Here is a 23378-nt window from a genome sequence, read left to right as displayed (position 1 = left end):
GGCCGCCTTTAGACGTAAGCGACCGCCGAAAACTAGACTGTCATCATCTGTGAGTTTTCTATTGAATTAATGTGAGAAAAGAATTAACAAGAGCCCTTCAAAAGTGTCGTCAAAAAAAGCCAGGGATGTGAAAAAATAATCGATTATTAAAAAAATCGATTTTAATCGATTTTTTAAAAAGTAAAAATCGATTTTTTTACGCGATTTTTATATTTAAAATAATCGATTATTTATAATTGAAAATCAAACATAGTCGATTTTTTATCTGCCACCTCCCGACATTGTCTGGTCTTTTATAACCCGGACCTCGAACTATTAGAGATATTCGATATACAACGATGTTTACAATGCGATACATTGAATCCGATTCTTTGAAGATGTATTGATATAGTCGATGCATTGATGTTTTTTTGTAAAACATCGAAAGGATGATAAAACCAGTTAATTTTACAAAAACTCAAGTTTGAATGGAACACTATAATTTAAAAGTAAAATAAATTTATCAGCAGCACAAGACTACATACAGTCGACTCTCGATAACTTGAAACTCAAGGGACCAGAGATAAATTTCAAATTATCAAGAGTTCAAAATAACAAGTGTTTGAATAACCACGAGGGGGAGGGGCGACTGAAGGAAATAAGAATTTGATCAAAATTTGTTACTTATTATTTCTATATTCTTATTATGTATTAACAATTATTATAACAATTAACATTTATGTAAACAATTGTCAAGTCTGTGCATGTATGTAAACAAACGACAGGTATGTGCATGATAAACGCTTCAAATTATAGAGAGTAGGGAAGACCGGATTTCAAATTATCGCATGTTGGCGAGCAAGATAATACTTTTTCAACTTCAAATTACCGAAGGGACCAATTATCATTGATTTTATTCAATTTATCGAGTATTTTTCAAGGGACCGGAAAAAAAATTCAAATTATCGAGAGATTCAAACTAACGAGTATCAAATTATCGAGAGTCGACTGTACAATTAAAAATACTGCAATGTGCTACTGAAAAGGCATACACTCAGCATTTATCAAATTTCACCCAAAATCTATCAAAACGAGATTAAGTTAATTTCTATTTTGATCGGAGCAGCTTTATAGCAGAGGTAATAATGAACATGTTACTAGTCGATTATTAACATCAGCAATAAGGAAATTTGAACGACGCAGCGCTATAACGAGAAGATTTTTCAAGGGCAATCCTACCCATTATAAGAAATCCACGAAAAGCTTCTAAAAAAAATAGTCTCATCGGGATGACTAACCGAGTACCAGAGGGGGAGGATGTGTGTTGGGTTGCGAAGCCCCGCGTCCTCCCTGCGGTTCAATGTTAGGTTGCTCATAGTGTGTGTACCTACTGTAATGTAATCAATATTGTGTCAAGAAGAACAATAAGTACCTACTTCAGGACAATAAATTCTCAACGCGCTCTTACAAGGGGCATTCTGATCGTTGTCTTGTTCATAAAAAGCACACATTGATAAAACAATGCGTTTTCTGCTATTTTGAATTTTCCTCGGCATAATAACTTATAATAAAATAGCAAATACAAAATAATAACGTAAGTAGCTATATACGCACGATTGCTGGACAGAAATACCAACTTACAGAAAAGCTACAATGTCATTGTCAAAGTTAGAATAACAGCTGTGATCGGACTATAGCTGACATCTCCAGGCAACGCTCAAATAGTAAGTCAGTTGACAAATGTCTAACGTATAACGACAATTGACAGTTCCAGCTTCCAGAATCGTCATTCCAGATTCCAATTTCCAGTCAGTTCAGTTAATTTTTTTGTGCAAAGCACACGTTTTCCGCGTGTGTCGAATAATTTACTTAGCTGTTCGCGGCTGAATCCGTTCAATTCGTATTCAATGTGTATGGCTGTGGAGGTAAGTGCATATATTTTAAGTTAATTAATTTTTTGTACATTTTTCAAACGAAAGTCGATCCTGCTTCAAGTTTGTGATATATGAACGTCAGGAGTCAGTGGAATAATAATAATTATAAGTAATTTTCCGTCCACCTCATGCATAAATCCAATAATTAATCATCAGATGATAGTCACTAAAATCGAATAAATTTGAGGGTGAATGAAATCTAAAATGGACAGGCACTGTAAGGTGGCTCATGGCTGACAGGGGCTACTGTCAATGTCGTAAGCTCCGATGAGTAGAGTAGGTATAGAAATATTTTTAGCTGTTTCGTGTCTTATTAATTCAGATATCGTTGTTCAAACTCGTGGTTCTAGAAAATTCTAAACATAGCTTTTTGGGTTGCTTTAAATATAGTTTATTTATTTATTGTCGGTAAAGTATGACACCGCGGCTGACTATAGGTACCTACCTACAATATTAAAATTTAATTTTGCACTCCTTAGATAGAATGTATAGTATAATAATTTCCATTCTGAATACAAATACTAAAATAGATATATTATAAAACTATGTTTGGTATATCAAATGAATTTGATAATTTATAGTCTATTACAAGAAAAAGTAAGTGTATCTGTTGTTACCAATATTTGGATTGAGCACTCCGTTAGCACAAGTTCACCTGAAACTAAGCCGCTCTCATTGTACATTAAAGCATCAGTTCCTTTTAAACACAATGGCCGAGTTGATGTATTAAAGCTGTATGAAACTAATTCTGCAGTACATATTTTTGTTGAGTACATGATTTATAATAAGTTAATAATAATTATTAACTAATCTTAGAATGCTGTCATACATTCCTTCTATTGTTTAACAATTCTATTAAGTAGGAATGTTTTATCTGTATTCACAAATTTGAGTTAAATTACAATGCAGATTGTGGTGTAAGGCTTAAGTTATATTGTATTAAAATTTGGAAGCCTCTTTTGTTTATTTCTTAAACAATAGTGTTGAGATGTTCAGGTAACAAATTTTTTTCAACTACAGGTTTGGTACCTGACAGTGAAAGTTGATAGCATGTTTAACATTTTCGTTGTGTTATTAATAGGGATACATTTTACAATTCAATATAGTACATTGAGAATTTGTGTTGTTTTGATGTGAAGGCAAATTAATTACCATTGACGTCACTGAATGCGTAAATGAGGACGTGTGTCCAGTTTTGTTGTTAACTTCGTGAAATGCATGCTGCACGTTTACGTCACTATTGCATAATACATTTACTCTTATCTATATAGCGAACTAACGTGAAAATATCCCGGTTACAACCCAAAAACTGATATCCTCTATTAACATATCGAAATGATTTACTGTGAGTTAAAGAGAGTCTAGATTTGCAAATCGATTTTATTTTTAGATGATTTGATTGATGTTCTATATATTCTTTGGGTTGGGGTAGGGGGGTTATTGAACCGGCCTTGGCTAGCGTGTATTGACCCTGCGCAGGCGTTGACGTTTCTCCGTTACACCGGATGTAATGCCTCGATCTTTCCCGAATCCTTATAAATGAATTTGTTAAATGTTCCTTACCTTAAACACACAAATGTTTCAAATCTTTCAACGCCCTATATAAACCAAAATGCCAGCCGTCGTTACAAATTAGGTTTTTCTAAACAGCACTGTCAATAGAAGAATGAATGTAAAAGCCAAACATTTTGGATGTGAATAACTAGATGAATTTTAAGCATTCCCAAAACAATCAAGCAATAACAATTGAAAACATTAAAGCAACAACTATCTTACGTACGTGTCTATGGACACGTCAATTCAAGCTTAATTTGGAATCATTATAACAATTTGAATTAGTTAGCGTCGCCATTTCAATTAGATTAGTTTTGCCACTGACTGATAGGTACGGCACGCCTGATGGCGTCATCACGCGGTGAATTGATATTGTAATTTGTAGGCAAGCGTATGAAGTCAAAAGTCTATAAATAGCATCTAATCCTGATACAAATCAATACTATTGTTTTTAAATTCCTTTTGTGTTATAAGGGTTAAACCAGCCAGCAATAAACTTCCTGTCGCAATATAAAAACTTCTACCTACCCCACATTCCTAAGCACTTTTATTAGAAAACAAGGCACGGTTTGAGATATTTGGTCCCTCCTTGGGATTAAAGGGCGTTCATTGGACAGACAGAGGGAGAGCCGGTCGGGTGAGTTCATATACAACCACCGGTTCATTCTGCAAGGGCTTGTACTTCGTAGGGTCGTCGCTCGGAGCTTTTTAGACAGGCTTTCGAACGTAAAGGGCGACGCCCTCTACGTCCTTTCTGTGATCTGTCTTACAATAACTTCTTTGGTTAATTGATACGTTTATAACCGAATGCTATCGTTTCTTATTAAGGCTTTATATTTTATTATTTGAATTATCAAAATGATATTGAACAAACAATTCAGAATTATTTGATCTGTGTAGTAGTACTAATTTTACCAATTAGATAAAAAAATTACCCACCCCTACCTTTACCAAAAGTGTCCTAAAGAACTAATGTTTTAGTATAAAATGAATTAGTAATTTCATACTATCGGATAAGGCAATTATAATTAATGTATTCTAGCTTAATTATATCATCGTGTGTCGATAAATAATTGATAGTCCTATTTTAAAATATTATTTATGACCATAATTATTTCCTGTGCGTATTTATCACTAATGCTAATAAAGTGCTCGTAACATCTCACTCGTGTCTTATTAGTGTAACTTTCAACTGCCATTAAGTAAGTCATAGATGTTCTTTGGTTGATTAGTGAAGCGTAGAAAGTTTCCACTGCACCTCTATTAATAGACAGTAGACTAAACGAAATATAATTGTCAATAAAAATCTTTATGTTTACCCATCATAATTGTATTGTTAGGTTTATTCAGGCACCCGGTTGGTTGTGTTTTTTTTATGTAGACAGTCTTAACACGGCATGACAGTTGTTGTCCTGTACTGTGAATATTTTAAAAGTCGTGTACCTACCCTGAGGATAATATGTAAATTTTTGAGTGTATTCGTCAGAAAAATATAAATCTTTTGTGTGTAAGGACTATTTTTATTTTGTCTAATGAATGAATTTTATTTAAGACCTTCAAATCTCTATATATATATATATATTATAATACTTAAATATATATATATAATTCTCGTGTCACAATGTATGTCCCATACTCCCCCGAAACGGTTAAACCGATTCTTGTGAATTTTTTTAGGCTTATTCAGTAAGTCTGAGAATCAGCTACAACTATCTATCTTTCAAACTCCTAAGTGATAAGGGATGTCTACCACCAAACAAAACATTTTTTTTTATGATACAGCATACAAAAATATTAGAAAAAATACATTCAAACCTTAATTTTCATCTACCCTCTTAACCCTTAAACCTTACTTTTTATTTGTTAGTTAAGAACTTATAACTTGAACTCTGAGGTTTATATAGAGAAAAAATCACAGAAAAACCTAAAAGTTTTCATTCCGGAAAACCGAAGTCTCTGGGGTAGCATAGCAAAATGTTCCATGTTGGTATGTACTTAAAAGTAAAATCACATTAAGGAGAAACGGAATTCGCGGGGGCAGCTAGTATTATATAGAATCACAAGCAACCAATTAGTATAATTAACAATATAAACTATAGTAAAACCAGTAAGTAATTCTTACTAGAGTAAATTCAGGGTTATTCGAACGAAGGTTGCTTCCGACAATGCGAGTAGAATAAACACAATTACAAGGATACAAAATAATGAGTACAATAATGAATGTAGTTAGTCTGGAGTACCTGGGTAGGAGGTCAGAGCTAGTCGTGGGTATCCAGGTCACTAAGCCAGGTCATGCTGACTCCTCTATTATACCTAACAATTGATTTTATAATAATCGTTCATATTAACGATTCAAGCAATGATGGGTTGTATTATTCCGTTTGAAGGCAACGTCCTAGATTGTGTCAAAATGATTCTAACTTTTGATTAGTAATCTACGTTGAAAATAATATAATTTTAAAACACTATTCGCATATAAAAATGGAATTCCGACATTTAGTTCTGTCCTTGTGCAGTTTCGCTGAAGTTAACGCTTTATTAAAAGAAGTAATTGGGGTTTGAACATTGCTTTGAAATATGGTATACGAAGAACTAGAAATACGGAAATAATCGCGATTGTGATATGATCGATGCCTATCGATAACAATATCAGTTGGATATTTTATACTTGGGTGTTATTATTCAATAACGCATACGTGGAATTATAAAGTTATACAAATTTAATATACGAATATTATTAAAACAAAAGTGAAATGACGATTCACTTGTTAAATCGTGAATGTTTATCTTTGCGTGCAATGTAAATTATGATTCTTTTATTAATTTTATGGGCATACGTTGTGTATGTATGACCAATAACCGGCCCAGTGTTATTGAATAGTTCGTCTCTGACATTGAGATCTATTTTTAGTATCACGTAGAAGGTTCGGTGCGAATTCTGTAATCCCTTTGATGTGGCAGTCGGGGGACCGTACGGGGCGCAGGCGAAGTCGATGACCGAGTATTGATCCTGGCGAAGTGGGTCGCGACCTGTTTCCCGTTGCAATATAAGCGGGTAGGGCTGCAACGACCTCAGACAGACAAAATTAGATCTGCACCTGAGACGTGAAGCGAGCTGGTCCGCACGAACGAACAAGCGTTGCACTGCATTTCAAAAGATCACGAAAATCAACTTTAAATTCTACACAATAAGGCTGAATTTCGTTTACATAGGAGACTACACTCTAATAAATTGTAGCTATATTTCTTAAAGTAACATTTGGTTTGTTTAAACGTATAGTCTTCTGAAATATTTATAAATTTTGACATTAAAAGTAAGCTGTCGCGGAATATGCTTACAAGGAGTTTTGGGAATATCCATAGCACTAAATTACCTGCATCATAAGCACATACCACATGCACACCTTCGCGTACATACCCTCACACAATACAGCTGAATTAAGTATTATATAGTTAAATGTATTAAAACAAATTTTAAATGTTTGAACCTCTATATATATACAAATATGTATGTATTCCATCTTTGGCTATATTTTAAGTATAATTGTTTTTTTATATATGTATATAGGATTACGAAATAAATACATACGTTTCTATACAATACATCTGATAAATAATCAAAGTCAAATCATGAAATCGACTATAAAATGATATTTGATGTGTTCCGGAGTTTCAGTAATTGTCATTTGATTTATGAGGCCTTCCTTGTACCAGATACAGACAGTCACGAAAGTTTATCGTTTACTCAAAGTGGCACGAGTACAGTGATTTGCGAATTCCATTTATATTCTTCGTGAAAACGCAAGAATGTTACCGTGTCTAAATATAAAATAGGTTGCATTTATTGGTCATTAAAAGCGAGCTAAAGTGACTGAAACATCGGAGTGCAACGCGATTGCAGCGGAGCTGTGAAAGTTGAATTCCTCGTGTTCCCCACCTAAATGTTTGCGCACAAAAGCATTGATTTGGTATAACAAAGAGAATTGCCCTTTGCTTTATTTTCTAATAATAGTGCAAGAAAATAGTCCATAATGTGATGTTACATAATGGTTATGGTGCAACATACCCTGCCAATACAATTCTTAACCATATTGTCAAACAATAAATGCATGATTTTTCAAGTATATTTCAAATAGTGACTTACTGCTTGCTTTTTGTGAGTGAGGCCCATATATCAGAATATTGAAAACCTTTAAATTATCAAGCAAACCAAGCATGGAATGTGATATTTTTATCTGTCTTCAAGATTAAGTATTATCTCCCAAATGATATGATCAATACGTAACCGATTTATTATCAATTTGGAAAATTCTAGTGCTTTAGTATGCATTTTATTTACATGATATTTTACGATTGCAATTGCTTACATTTCGCTGAAAACTACTGTTGGCCATGGCCTTTAAAAGCTATATTATCATTGGTCCTTAAAGTGGAACTTTGTATTGTTGAAAACAATTTGACGACTCATTGGTCTAGTGGTTAGTACCCCTGGGTTAATTCATGGGTCCCGGGTTCGATCCCCGGCTGAGACGAACATCGATGTGATGAGCATTTGCTGTTGTGATTAGGTCTTGGGTGTTTAAATATGTATTTATATGTCAATCTATCTATAATATGTATGTATATCCGTTGCCTAGTACCCATTACACAAGCTTCACCAGCTTAGCATGGGACTAGGTCAATTGGTGTGAATTGTCTTTAAAAAAAAAAAAAAAAAAACGAAATTAGTAGAAAACGTTTCCAGTAAATAAAGAGAAATAATTTTTCGCTAGAATCGTGTAAAACACTAATACAACTATAATAGTTAAATAAGAATTAAATCTGTTTAATTATCTCTGGTTTTGATAGTGATTAAAATGTCAAACGTTGGTGTGGTTAGTTAGTAGGTACCAAAGCACGTTTGTCGTGGGAGCTCTGAGGTCGGTTAACAATAGACTGAAATTGTTTGTATAAGAGAAGCACGTTGATTTTGTTTTCCTCGTGGCATTATCACGTGGACTGTGGGTTTGCGAATTTAATCAATGCTGGTAAATTTATACGATCGCTTTATAAGTTATGTAAGTAATATCAGGAGATTTATATTACATTACGATTAGAAAATATAAGAAGAATAAAGACCAATGTTTATATGATTACTTTTGGCGATTACTAGTGGGTATTAATTTTAATTTACATAAAATATAACAGAGTAATTATCCTGTCTGTTGGCAATAAATAAACATTATTACCGGAGTCGAGAGCCGAGACAACTTAGCATTAAGAGAATTTGAAGGGCACATTCCGTGCTAAAAATATTTTTTGCTAACAAACTTTATTGTCATAGGTCATCAGTATTCCTGCTGACTTGTGAATCGTGATGAAGAGTCAACACGACACAAAGTATGCTCCACGCTCTCGTTACGAAGTGTTGAGTATCACAGACTGATAAATTATTGTGTAATTTTAAACCTATAGTTGATAGATGACCACCGACGATGGTATGAAGACCACCAACGATGGTTTATGCTTTCATAAAGTACATTTGTTTAATACAAAAGGCGTATTTCAATAATTTGACAATATTTTACAATAAATGAGTCACTATTGATAAGTCTTTAGCGGTCAAATTATACATAGACATTGTTTCGTAAATGAAGATAAAAAAAATATTGGTTGTTTGTAAAGTAGGTTTACGATCGAGATGTTTACGTGATAACGTCTTATTGGTGATATAAGTTTTTGGGAAGTAAGGAATTAATGAAGATAACAATTTTTTCAAATTTTAAATTACATCTATCGTTTTATTCACATTTTTGATGATAAATTTCGGGTGTAAAATGACAAGTTTACTTATTCGACTATGATATACATTTTTCTTCATACATTCACGGAATGACTGGCAGCGCTCGAGATGAGACGGGAGATCGGTCCGTCTCTCTCTCGTTATACCTGCGATCGCGCTCGTGAGGTTTTGGTGTGACACAAGTTTCTGAACATGTCACCCGACTAAAACGATTTTAAAGACGTTATCACGTCAAAACAGATTGTTTGCGAGTAGGTAGTCAAATATTTATGTATTACATTAAAGTGCAACTCAGTGGAACAGCGTAGGAGACGCCTACAGGCGACAGGATTGCGAAACGCCCACCTATTTCTCTGGAAACCTAAATCAATCTGGACTACTTTCACAGACAATAAATTTATTATCTTTATCCTTTTCCATAAGATCCATTACTTGGCGTTATTTATATAACCTGTATTGTTTGATTTGTAAAATGTTCCCGTATTTAGTGCGTAGGAAGTGACCTAAATTCTTTCGTTATTTTCAAATTCTAGTTTTGTTTGAATTCTACCTTTAGTCGGCTGAATGACTTACTATAATTCGAGATTTAAGATCGTGTTTTGTCTGGGTATCTATTGTCCAATGTCCACTGATGCTTATGTTCCAATTAATTACTGTTTAGTCTAAGCACGCACGTTATGAACTTGGTAAAGTTTCGTGAAAAGTTTAATAGCTCGTTGTGCGAGTGTGCGTCCGTGTCGGGCACATGTTAGCGGAGGTGACGCCATCCGCACCCACCGCCGTCGTGACGTCGGCGTCGCGGTCAGCTCGCCAGCGCGCCACAAGTTCGTGCCAGTCTCTGCTCTGCTCGATCGCGGCACGGACCGTGTCGACCCGTTGCAATGTGAACGCCTAAACCTTCTCACTGTCTACGACGACAGCCACTATTGCGTGTGAATTGCTTCGTTTATTTTCTATACAGATCAGTTCATTAACTTTTTGAGTTCAGCCGTATTCATCGCGTTGGATACATGTAAGTGATGTTTCTGTGTCATCATTAACCTCGGTGTCCCGCTTTACTGACACGTTTTGAGAACGAATTCTCTAGAGTCTAGTGTTGTGCGTGCGTGACTAAAGTTGACGGGAATTTAATACGTTTCTCTTTAGTTGGATGTTCTCAATGTGCAAGAGTCAGGTAAATGTTTTGTGACGATGGCACAATGCACCGAAAACCTTTTTTTGTGACTTTGTCGTTTATCTATAAGCCGAGAGCAACAGGTGTTTTACTATATTCCTGTCCTCTCATAAACACAAAGAAGTCGGTGAACGTTAATCTTATCGCTAAATGTCAGGCAATTTTGCCAGGTAGGAAAGTCCATTAAAAATAATGGTGCTAATATCAATTATGTGTTAGTTTTTTTTTAAACAATATTTAATATGTTCTGGATGCTTTTGAAAATATCAATTAAAAGTTTTGTAACCGGAATTCGTAAATTGGTCTTTAGTCAACAATCGTGGATAAGGAAAATCAGAATAATTTGTGAAATAAACATACTATTATAAGTAATGATAATTACAATAGTCTACAATGCAATAACTGAAACTAGGGAAAACCAAAATTCATTGCGCAGTTAGCATTTTAAAACTTAATTTTATTTCTAAAATAAATGTTCTTTGGCATTGAACAATAGCTTTTACTAGCCATAATTGTTTAGATAACAGAACAAATAACTGCAATCATTTAGCTATAAAACAATTCAAATTGTATACTATATAATTTATTTTAAAATATGGCTGATGCCAATAAATCTAATTATATACACATATCTGGAATATTCAAGTATTAATAAATCTCTAGGTGACTTATGATAAACAAACGCGTTTAGACTTAATTACGATGTAATTAAAATATGATAGAATCATCTGCGTCGTGAACACGTTATTTTATCTTTGAATAACAAATACACGGCAAGACTTGTAATTATTTTCGGAATTTAAACGCATTTTATTTGCTCAAAATCACTTGTATCAGTACCTAAATGATCGCTTTATAATAAGCAGTTTGTTACTATGGCCGTCACAACGCATTACAAACAATTAACTGTTTTATAATGATTTGTACTTATTAAATTGCAAGCTACAGATCAACGCTACGGAGAATATGGAACTTGCTGTGACTCGCGCTTTAATTCGGTCACAGCCTGATGTTATATAGATATAGTTTTCCTTAATAAATTGACTATCTAACACAGAGATTTTTTTCAATTTGGATCATTAGTTCTTGAGATTAGCGCCTTGATAAACACACGATGATACAATAGATTGTATATATATTTTACATAGTGTAATTTTACTACTTTAAGCCACAGCTTTATCTTGTTAGGATAGAACGTGACTTAAGTATAAACAAGTCTCAAAGTAAGGCCGTGCTCACCTAATCCCAGGAGATAAGCATTTGTTTCACAAACATTGAACACCTGTTGAAGATTGTATTTCAAAAGTGTTTATGTCTAAAATGTTTTTTATTCGTAACAACAACGAAAACGCCTGGCAAATGTTATCGTTGAGAAAAGCAATAATAAATACTAAAACCGTGTTATATTTGCTCAAATCAAAATACGATTCAATAGATGGGTTCCCCTTGCCTAACCAATGAGAGACTACTCGATCTTGCAGTTTTTTTGTAATAGGAGACAGACGGACAGGAAGCTCGCAAGTGCGTTGCCGGCCTTTCAAGGATTGGTACGCTCTTTTCGAACCCTATTTCGAATTGGTTCGGATATGCTATTTTGTATTCTGCCTTGACGTCGGATAATGAAACTCAGCTGCAGATATTAGACCGAACAACTCCTCTGAACACTCTCCATGGTAAATGCTGTAGAAGATGCAGAGAGACCCCACATCTCTACACAACGCCAAGGGATCAATCCGCGCGGAAAGTGACTAGTCGTTGACGATTCGAATCATTCTTCGTTGAATACGTATTTCTATCATTGCGTTTAAGTTTGACTAAAACCTATTCATATAATGTGGTTTCTATTCATAGATATAATCGTTGGCGAAATCTCTATGGTCCTGATAACAATTCATTACTGATTTCCTAGAATTATACCGCATTAGCGTTGAAGTGAGGCCAGTTGTGTCGTGGTCGACCTCGCAAGCTAAATGTTTCCGCTGCATCTATGATTAGCTACCAACATTTTGTTTTATTGTCTACGGATTCACTGCTAAAACTTTTCCATTTCCAAATATTTTACGGCACAACATGTCCGGATAAAGTGCAATACCAACTCTGCTAAAATGTATGCGAAGAATATTATACAAACCACTGTCTAGTAAGACGCTGGACATTGCATGGGTATAAGAGCATGTTTCTGATTGTCATGAATTTCGGATATATACAATAGATGAATATCTGGAATATCATTCCAATAACAACAGATATTGTTGTTCTAATGTCCTTTGTGGCTAGTCTCCGGTTCGCCACGTGTACTTCTATTACTGGAATTCAACACTTAGTGGTCTATTAAATTTCATAGTTTATTATAGCCGTTGCCAAATGCCAACGATATTGATAGACAGCTACCCACGGATTCTCGAATATTGTTTAGGTTAGGTGATTGCGGGACAAATTTGCATTTTAATACCACATCAATACTGAAACTCACTTCAAAGGTCAAAATCTGCAAATGAAACGTGTTCAGAGGTTCTTGATATTGGACTATAAATGTATATACCTATTAGATCCATTAAAATGGCTAGACACTGGGGAGATTACTAAAATGGTAAATTGAAAATGTCTGCATTGTTAAATGTGTGTTCGGGAAGTCTGGTCTGGAGTTTATCGACCGTCTCGTCTACGAAGGGTAAACGTTTTTTATCTCTGAAACCTTTTTCTTATAAGCCTCTAAAATACTCTGCAAGAAAAAGGTCAACTTTTTTTCATTCATAACGTCCCTTTTACTGACAACGTGGCTAAGGCGGGCCTAAATAATTTATTAATTTTGAGTTCCTTCGTTTTAAACAACGAAATCAAACGCAAAATTCAAATCATCAGTCGAACTCCGGTCTTTTGGCGCTTACCCAAGCTTTGGCAACGTCTCTTTCAATGAAACCTGTAGAAAACACTTTAAAAATATTTGCTTCAGTTTTTTTAGATAAATCGCGATTTGCGTAGTCAGTGCCAGAGACGAGCTACATTTCGCTAAATTTTGTCCTCAAAACTAGTTGCCAACATGTGTGGCGTCGTCCACTCAGTTCTAAAAGTCACAAAAACACTAAACAACGTAATAATATAAATCATTTGCAAACGGTTGTTTTTCGCCAGTTTTATGCGCGGTATTTTAGTGAATTGCGTATTTAGTAAGTGACCTAAAAGAAGCTGTATGTGCGATGATGTTATCAAACTAATTGTACGACAAAATATTCAAACAAGAAATAATTTACACCAAACAAAGGTGACTCACAGTTAGTGACAAATTGAGCTGTTTCTATAATTAGCGGTATAAATGTATGTCGAGTGAAAATAGTGCGTCATTTTAAGATCATGTTTATTGTTGCAGCTGAGCATTCGTTCTGTGGCGACATTGATGGAGTTCCGCTTGGACAGCGCGGAGTACTGCCAGGCCCAACACAAATAAACAGGAGGGCGTCTAGTGGAGGCAAAGTAGTGGAGTCTTTTACTGGACCCATGCTGGCGCGAGCACGCTTAGACCACGCACCCAAGCATTACGCGATATCTACCCACCCACAGGTAACTGATAATTATCCCCAAAAACATATCTTCATCATCTACAGCCCTTTGTGGACCTTAGCCTCCTCAATTACACTACGCTATCGCAATCTATCCAGTGCTTCCCGCGTCCAATTGCGAACCCCTATTCTTTCGAGGTTCTTGACAACTCCATCCCAACAACGCATCCTCGGTCTACTGGGGTTTCTCTTGCCACCGGGTTGTGAGTTCAGTAAGGACCTAGGGGTTCTGTCCTTAGATATTGGGTGCCTATGTCCCAGCCACTTAAGCCTGTTGCATTTTATGAATTGGACGATGTTGGTAATATTAAATCTGAACTATGCATGGGCCAAGTTCAATGTCAGATTAATAAGCCCACCTTGATAACCTTGGATAACGATTCATTTGAGAAGTATTTATCTATGTACACAATTAAATGATTATTGCGTAGTGTTTACTATCATGTTATCACTAGTTGTGTACACAGGGGCAGCGACTGCCAGTGACGCTCCATTGGCAGTCTCTCAGAATACCTCGAGCGCTGGACATGCTCACATGACTGAAACTTAATAATCTATTTTTAAAAACGTTTCCCTCTCGCTCTCTCGCTTTGAAGCATTTCATAATTTAAAACATTTTGTTTCAGTTACCTTAAATTCGGACCCTTAAGAAGCATATCATCAAGTTGCCGGCTTATGTTCGCTGTATCATTTTAATTTGGTAACCCAATTCCGATCCTTCGTTTATTTGTCTTCGGATGTGCTCAAGTGTTTGAAAGCGACCTCCATGTGGGTGGTCCTCATTATATAATTGGACCCTTTCAAAAAAAAAGTCACGAAACTGAAGTGTGTTGTGTGGAAATAGAGTGACAATTTGTCTGTAAGACTTTGACTGGTCGCGTGGTTTACGTGAACACCTGAGTGAGAGGCAGTTGAGTTAATCCCAGCGAAGGAGCAGCCGTCACCATGAAGCAGAAGGATATCAGACCGGCGCCATCGCTCATCGAGTACAAGAGCATGCGCTTCCTCATTACTGACCGTCCATCTGACGTTACCATCCAGTCGTATTTGCAGGTAATTAAAAGCAATACAAACACATTTCAAACAATAATAACAGCATGTTTCATTATAAGTCTTAATTATTCAAAATTAACAAAATTGTTTTCTTAACCATGAACAATAGTTTTGGACACCTAATGACTTGTTTTAATAGCAAGAGATTGGTTTTGTTTAAAATTATCATTAAAATCAAAGTAATGGGCCATAAAGAAATATGTTTAATAGGATTACAAGACAGAAGTTCTCCATCTGGGATTTTGCAGCTTATAACATCAGTTTATAATATTAACGCGAATGGGGACACAAATAATCCGTAATCACATTAAAAGATTTTATTACTTTTTTTAGTGACGTATATATTACGTCACACCGTACTAAATATTGGTACAAACCAAACGTAAGTGATGTTTTTTACACTATTTTCGTAAGGTTTTAGGCAAATAAAAGTAACATTGTTTATCTTTATTTTGCATTTCAGTACGTAAATATTACCGTACAAAGAATTCGAATTTACTATTTGCGTAAAAAATCCTACATGCTTTAGGCTACTCGAAGACTTTTTTCGTCTTTATTGAGTAAATATAGATTTTACTCTTTCTTTTCTCAGCTTTGAATTTTGCTCGAGAATTCATATATTAAACCAAATTTCGTATGGAGATTTGATAAATGTAGTACTTATTAAAAAGAGGGTCATAATTTCAAAAATATTTTTAAAATGCCACATTTTGCCAGAGTATTCATCGCTATTGCGATACACAATTTATAGTAATTATTCCTTAAACAATTTGCGTAGACATTTCCTTATGGCATTGAATTTTTTGTAATACAATTCCAGGAAATTTAATCCTAAACTGGTACTCGTACAAATAAAGTCGTAATCCAAAGAGGTTATTTTTAATATTGTATAGAAATATTCCATTCTGAACTAGGTATTAAATTTACAATTTCTGGAAATGGAATTCCCTTCAACATTATAGTCAAATATGTGACAGATGTTTACATTATTGCCATTTTATTTGAAAATTCATTGTGAAGCAATAAAAAGTTTTAGGTTTGTTCTTTATCTGTAGGAGGTAGGAGGTCGACCTTTCTCTTTTATTATTCATAGTCAACGGTGATTATTTATTAAACGGTGTTGTACTAATATTGATTCCCAATTGAGTATATATTGGTATTGGCAAATCTATTACGTATATAATATTTTCCGTCATACGAGCTAGTTAGCGTACGTACACCTTTCGTATTATAATTCGTGCACCTTTTAAATCCGAGGCTTTAGCCGTAACCTATGATAGCTGCACGATTCTAGATTTAGAGAGTTCAGGGGTCACTTCTTAGCATCTTCTACCGCAGTGTTCAAAGTTGTTAGAATCAATACCAGCAGCTTAGTTTCACCATCGGACGTCGAGGCAGAATCCGAAATTCCACCCGCATCACCTCGACGTCTGTCGTTCCACAACTGAGCGTTTTTTAAGGCAGTTATTACCGCGAACCACCATGTTGAACCAGCTGCCCACTGAAGTATTTCCGAAACAATTCGTAGGGTACTTTAAGAAAAGAGCGTACCAATTCTTAAAGGCCGGCAACGCACTTGTGTGTGTGAGTGCTTAAACACGGTAACACTTAACATCAGATGAGCCTCCAGCCCGTTTGCCCCCTACATATAAAAAATAATACTATCGTACATATTTCTATGATAATGACTAAGCAACTACGCAACAAATACGTAATGCAATCTTATCTGAAACGTCAACGTATTAAATAAAATTTCACGAGCTCTGTGTTCGAAACGTGGCGTTTTATCAAATGCATGAATATCGAAGGTGACCTAAGTAATTACGAGTTGTTGAAGCGGCTATGACATTGAAAATACATGGAACTATGACGGTATTGTTCCTGTTTGTTAAAAACTGTCATCAGTAGGCATTGAGGATTAAAACTATGTAGTGTATTTGTTTCTTATTTCATCACCTTCACATGTGATATTAACATATATATGCAATACCCATGTCTGACGAACGCATGATCTGTGGTACCGTTTTTTTAATAGAATAGGAGGAAAACGGACGGATGCTCGATCGTAAGGGGCTCGCGAGTGCGTTGCCAGCCTTTAACGAATGGGTACGGTCTTTTCGTGAAGGACCCTAAGTGGAATTGGTTCGGAAATACTTTAGTAGGCAACTGGTTCCACATAGTGTGGAACGACGGAAGTCGAGGTGGAATTTCGTATTCTGCCTCGACGTCCGATGATGAAACTCAGCTGCATGCATTAATCCGAACAACTCTGAACACTCTTCATAGTAAATGCGTTCCTCCCTTTATAGTGTAATTTCTATGTCATCATCAGATGCGAACGTTTTTAATGTGGTTAATGTGGTGAGATATCCGTAACAGATTATCAAGAGAACCAAGGACAAAGTTTTCTTATTTAACTGTATTGGATACAGTTAAAGTGTGTATATATATATATATATATATATATACTATCTGATCCGGCAAACGTCGTTTCGCCATGTTTCACATGTCAAAATTGATCCAGTCGTTTAGGAGGAGTTCAGTCACATACACACGCACACAAGAAATATATATATTAAGATATATTCCAAATAAAATCAAAAAGGCTTTTATCGGTCATGGCCCATTACCGAGGTTCTAACACTCGTGATATTTACTGCAACTGTCCACTTCGACTCGAGAGCCTTTATAAGGCCGATTAAGGTTGCATTTCTAACTAGTTTTTATTTCAAGACCATTTCATATTTCAAGATGTAGTAAGAAAAGTTAGGCGTTCAAGAGATTGAGAAAGACAGCATTTCTTACATTTATTATTTTGACTCTATTTTTTTAAACGACAAAATTTTTTGATTATACTTTTATTCGGAAATATTCATAATGCCTGTCACTTCCTAATTATACGTGTAGAAATTAGGGCGGTTTCTGACTAGCGTACTTTTCTGCGCGTATACGGTCGTTTCAGCATACGCGCTTACACGCGTACTACAATACGCTCTCCGAAAAACCGGAAGCGCGTAAACTCGCATATTTCGGCGTGTTCGCTCGAACTGGTAGTGGCGTTGTGTCAGTATCAACATGGATTCTGACGAAGAAACATTGCTATTTCCGTTACTTATTCGCCGTAGAGACGACGAAAAAGATGCTGGGTGGAAGACTCTCTATGATCTAGATTCTAGATGCAATCATCGAGAGGCCCAGCTAGATTAGATTAGCTAGGCCTAGATTCTAGACAAAGAACCGTTCACTTCTACCTAGAACTGCGAACTTATACGAGCTTAGAAGCGCGTCAACACTCGTACGGGTTGCGCGTGTGCCAAAAGGTGCGCCTGCCTATACGCTTCCATAGACGAGCTTATACGCGCGTAAAAAACGGTAGTCTTTAACCACCCTTATTATCTATTTGCCGCTAACACTTATTAAAACAAAGGGTACGGTGTACTTATAAACGCGCGTAAGAAGTTATACTTCTTTGGCATCATTAAAAATAGTTTTTGATTGCATTCAAATAATTAATTACAATTAAATAATCAAAGACTGGAAAAGGAGTCATTATAGTCAATAAAGTTCAGTTTACATTTGAAAAATTAATATTTATTATTATTCTCTTACATTAAGTGTAACATAAATACTATTATTCGAATGTTGTTTTTAAATGATGTCCAATGCATCTTCCGTGGGCAACTTCATTCTGTTAATTTTGTGTCACGGTGTGCGCATGCTAAAATTTCACTCTCATCAATTTTTTACAACGCGCCTAAAGAAGTATAACTTCAAAAAACAATGTTTTAACTATATCTAGCACCGTACTATATACAGTGACGGATTAATTTAATTTATTTAAACTTTTGTTATTTCCAGGAACTGAGGAAGCATAACGTTTGCACGGTGGTGCGCGTCTGCGAGCCGAGTTACGACACGGCACCGCTGAAGGCCGAGGGCATCGAAGTGAGGGATCTCGCATACGATGATGGCACCTTCCCTCCGGCTAATGTTGTGGACGATTGGTTCGAGATTTTGCGTGATAAGTAAGTATATATATACCAGTTTAGAACACAAGCTTCTTAAATCAGAAGTAAGTATATTTGTCTTCTGATCAGTGTTGGCCTAGTGGCTTCAGCGTGCGACTCTCAAGCCTGAGGTCGTAAGTTCGATCCCGTGTGCACCAATGGACTTTCTATGTGCGCATTTAACATTTGATCGAACGGTGAAGAAAAACATCGTGAGGAAAACGACATGTCTTAGACCCAAAAAGTCGACGGCGTGTGTCAGGCAATGGAGGCTGATCACCTACTTGCCTATTAGATTTAAAAATGATCATGAAACAGATTCAGAAATCTGAGGCCAAGACCTAAAGAGGTTGTAGCGCCACTGATTTATTTTTTAACATTCCCTCCGATTTGTTTCCTTGATCTATTTTATTTAGGCAAATAGGTTATAAGATCATTTTAATCAGAAACTTGATAAATATTCTGTGCCTTAAACATTTTATTCAATTTAAAATATAACTCTTTAAATCCAAAGCTTAAATTAGGTCTTTAATAATACTGCTATCTCGATATAGTTTAATTCTAAAAGCGAAATAACTTTCTTTATAATATGAACTGAGTTTCATCCTACTGAACTATTAACAAAACTAGTTCAGTAAACATAATTATACAAAAGAGAAAATAGTATCAGTTCCAAGATCGGTAACATTTAGGTCAATGTATTAACTTTCCATTTCTCGGCAAAGTGCACGCGCACTCAATGCACCGCGGTAGGTGAAAGCATCTTCGAACACATAATAATCAATCAACCAAATCTCGTTAGTTTTAGACGATAATACTGAAAATAGCATACTATATTAGAACAAAAGTTTGTTATGCAAATATCGACTGTATAACTTATATCATATATATTATCTATTTTAGTAGAAAAGTAAAGTATCATAATCCAATTCTGTAGCTTTGAAATTACGTAATTATTGGTAATTAATCTTTCTAAAATTAGCTTGATTAATTTAAATTACGGTGGAAAGAATTCTTGACAGTATTTGATACTAAAACACATACATTACCGTTTGAATTACATATATCATAGAAAAAAATTGTAAATCAAGAACTACCCTCATAATAGATGGTGCGTTTAAAAAGCTTTAATATATCAAATGTTGGTGTTTTTATCTTGATATTATTTAAATAAAAAAGACAATAAAACATAAATAAATTTAGCCGAATATGAGCGTCTTAAATAAAAACGTTATATAACTACCCTCTGTATAGTATTTGTACTTTTATGATAAAATTGTCAAGATTAAAGAAATGTTGAAATACCTTAATATTATTGACACACATTAAAAACGTTGTTAGTATATATGACATTAACGTGGCTAGAGAAAATATCCTAGGTTGCATTATTTTTACTTGCACAGCTTACGTCAATAGCACATGAAAATTCTATGACGCAGACCAATTTAAAATTAAAATTTGCAAGAATCTGTGAAATAGAAAATCGTTTCTCGGAAAATATGACGCGAATGGTTTGTTTTAATTTCAATGTAACGATACCCAGGTGTTTGGTCGTACGTCAATAGTGAGTGAATTTATAAACGTGAAGTATTTTGCAAGGCGTTTCATGGAACCATTATTTTTCACTTTCTTTACAAATGGTGTAACTCATTTTGTTTTATGCATTGCTTTGATAGTCTGGTTAGATGTTGTAAGTGATCAAGTGTTCTATAATGTGGTTATATTGTATATACATGTGTACGATTAAAAATAATGGCGGAGAGTTTATTGCCAGTTCTTCTCGTACGTTCTACGCCCTTGATTTGAGAACTGGCAGTAAATGTAAAATTAGAAGCATTTAATGTATGTGTTACCTATATGAATAAATGATTTTTGACTTTTGACTTACCTATGTAATAAATAATATTTTTTTCTTTGTTTCATAATATCTTGTGAATGAATTTTATGGAGGTACATTATAGTCTTTCTTAGTAGCTGTTTCATTGTTGAATTGTTTTTATGTTTTCCAAAAGTATTAAATACAACGCATTTAGTAGATCACTGTGTAAATTCAAAATACTAAAAAGTTTTTATAATTGATTTCAGGGCTCAGAACAAGCCAGAAGCAGCCGTGGCAGTTCACTGCGTGGCAGGTCTTGGACGTGCTCCGGTGATGGTTGCTATCGCGCTCATCGAGCTTGGAATGAAGTACGAAGAAGCTGTTGAGAGTATCAGAGAGTGAGTATAATTCAATATCACATTAATTTGTACGATTTTGACGTTAAACTTTGCGGTATAAATGAACCATTCGCTTATATCATTCCCTTTATTCCAGCCAACGTCGCGGCGCAATAAACGCGAAGCAACTCTCGTACTTGGAGAAGTACCGGCCGAAGTCGCGCCTGAAGAAGAACGGCCACAAGAACTCGTGCTGCGTGCAGTGAACGAGACAGGTTTAGCTCTGCTTTCACACACACACTCGACACACGGGAGCTTAGACATATATATTTAGGCTCTTATACACTACCCCTTTCAATAGCCATAAGTCCACTTTTCGACTAGGGATAGTGTGTAAACGCCTACATGTGACGTTGACAATTTTTTTTCTATATTTTTTATTTCCGAGGGTCGAAAGGAATCCACTAACAGCTTAACATTCCCGTTCAGTTTCAGTCCGGATTCTGTTGCGGCTCAGTTCCTCCGAAACCGTCTCATAATTTTGCTACGAAATTTAGTACTTTTTCTATGTAACTTGCTGATCGTGTTGCTTTCATGGTTATCGCGTATGGGCAGCGCCCGATTTTCCATCATTTTAAAAAATGAATTTCGAATAAACTAGAACATTTTTTGCGATAACCTTGTTTCAATACGACCTGTCCTAACCAAAGCCAATTTGGTCGCTGAGCCAGTGGTTTCAAACGCGTCTTGGATTCTGAGTCCAAACAAACCACTATTTGTGTTCAAACTACTCAGGTACATAATTACAAATTCCATAATAAACAGTCGAAAAAATACTTATTTTTACTTAATTTTATTTCGATTTTATTGTGTGTAAATCGTTTCCTATATTTTCTTAGTTAATAAATTATGACATAATAGTGTTTGACAAGGACCTTGGTTCTAATTTTTTTAAGTAATTTGTTGGTGTTTTGAGTTACTTTTAATCCTTCAAATGTATCGACGAAGGACAAATAACCACGAAAAAACTTATCCACAAATGTTCCAATAAAGCTCTTTGATATTATTTTTCTATATCTGATTAAAAATATATGATTGTGTAATCAAGTCACATTCATGAATAAAAATATTTATAAGCAAAGAAACCAATGTTTTATTTTATTAACCATACTTAGTTTATGTGTAATATTAACATAGTTTTGCTCTCAGATAATATAGAAATTTTTCGAAATAGAAATACTATCTGCGCTGAGTGGTATTTTTGTAGAGATTTTTGTAAAGCCAGTACTGCCTCAGATAAAGCTGTTTAATTAAAGTATGCATAACAATTCTTAAACGGGCCGGCAACACACTTGCGAGCCTTCTGGCAATGTGACTGTAACTGTGCGTGTATATCAATTAACACCAGGTGAGCCTCCTGCCCGTTTGTTTGCCTTCTATTATAACTAAAAAAAAACAAACATTATTTTACCGTATTCAACAAGTCGTTATAACTTTGATATTGATTTGTTACTATTGGATATTTGAGTACATTTAAATTTCTACAGAATATTACAGAAAAATATTACAGTACAGAAATTTCTCGTAAATTTATTGAGAAAATCCTTTTTAAAATTAATTTCACACTTCCTACTTAGAAAACAGACCAAGTTTTATCAAAATGGCTACAGTTCTACTTGAAAAAGGGGTATCTACGCATTTTCCATTTCTATTAAGATATATTTGGAATCGGTTTAATTGCATTAAATTACAAAAGTATATGTCTATATTGTTTTTTTAAATTTCGGTTTGTAATAGTAATGTATTTTCTTTTTAAAACAGATAACTGTTGAAAGTAATTTCTTGATATACGCAAAAAAATTTACGATACAAGCATTCAGTAACTTGATTATAAGTATATAACGGTGAATCCGCTAGAGGTGCTGGTATAGTTTGTAGACGGTACAGATTAGGTACGCACTAGACATTGATGAGGGCGAAGCGAATTTTCGATTAACGATTCGTCGGTACACGAAAGATACGTTAAACTTTTTGTATTCAAAGCTTGTGAGCCCTCCGTGGGCGTATTTGGAACTCGCGACACCTCCAATCATAGCCACCAAACTTCGGGAGCTCAGTCAGTGGTTAAACTGATCGAGCATCCGCATATGAAACCAAAACTGTTGTTTAGATATATACGAA

General features: G+C 35.1%; 1 protein-coding gene across 3 annotated transcripts; it reads left to right on the top strand.

The window, feature by feature from the left end:
• Window positions 1-1764: 1764 nt before the first annotated feature.
• On the top strand, window positions 1765-22342 carry LOC125059521 (PRL-1 phosphatase). Of its 3 annotated transcripts, none has more exons than XM_047663970.1 (6): window positions 1765-1904; window positions 13791-13981; window positions 14607-15033; window positions 18892-19058; window positions 21126-21257; window positions 21355-22342. In XM_047663970.1, the coding sequence occupies exons 3-6, from the start codon at window positions 14926-14928 to the stop codon at window positions 21461-21463; spliced, it is 516 nt and encodes a 171-aa protein (XP_047519926.1). In that variant the 5' UTR covers window positions 1765-1904; window positions 13791-13981; window positions 14607-14925; the 3' UTR covers window positions 21464-22342. The 3 variants fall into 3 exon arrangements, with proteins under 3 accessions (XP_047519926.1, XP_047519927.1, XP_047519928.1); XM_047663971.1 differs by lacking the exon at window positions 1765-1904 and adding an exon at window positions 10081-10261; XM_047663972.1 differs by lacking the exon at window positions 1765-1904 and adding an exon at window positions 10312-10423.
• The last annotated feature ends 1036 nt before the right edge of the window (window positions 22343-23378 follow it).

This window comes from Pieris napi, chromosome 20 (genome assembly GCF_905475465.1).
Source record: "Pieris napi chromosome 20, ilPieNapi1.2, whole genome shotgun sequence".
NCBI classification, from domain to species: Eukaryota; Metazoa; Arthropoda; class Insecta; order Lepidoptera; family Pieridae; genus Pieris; species Pieris napi.
Note: the sequence above shows the minus strand (reverse complement) of the source record. Positions and strands in the feature narration are given on the sequence as shown.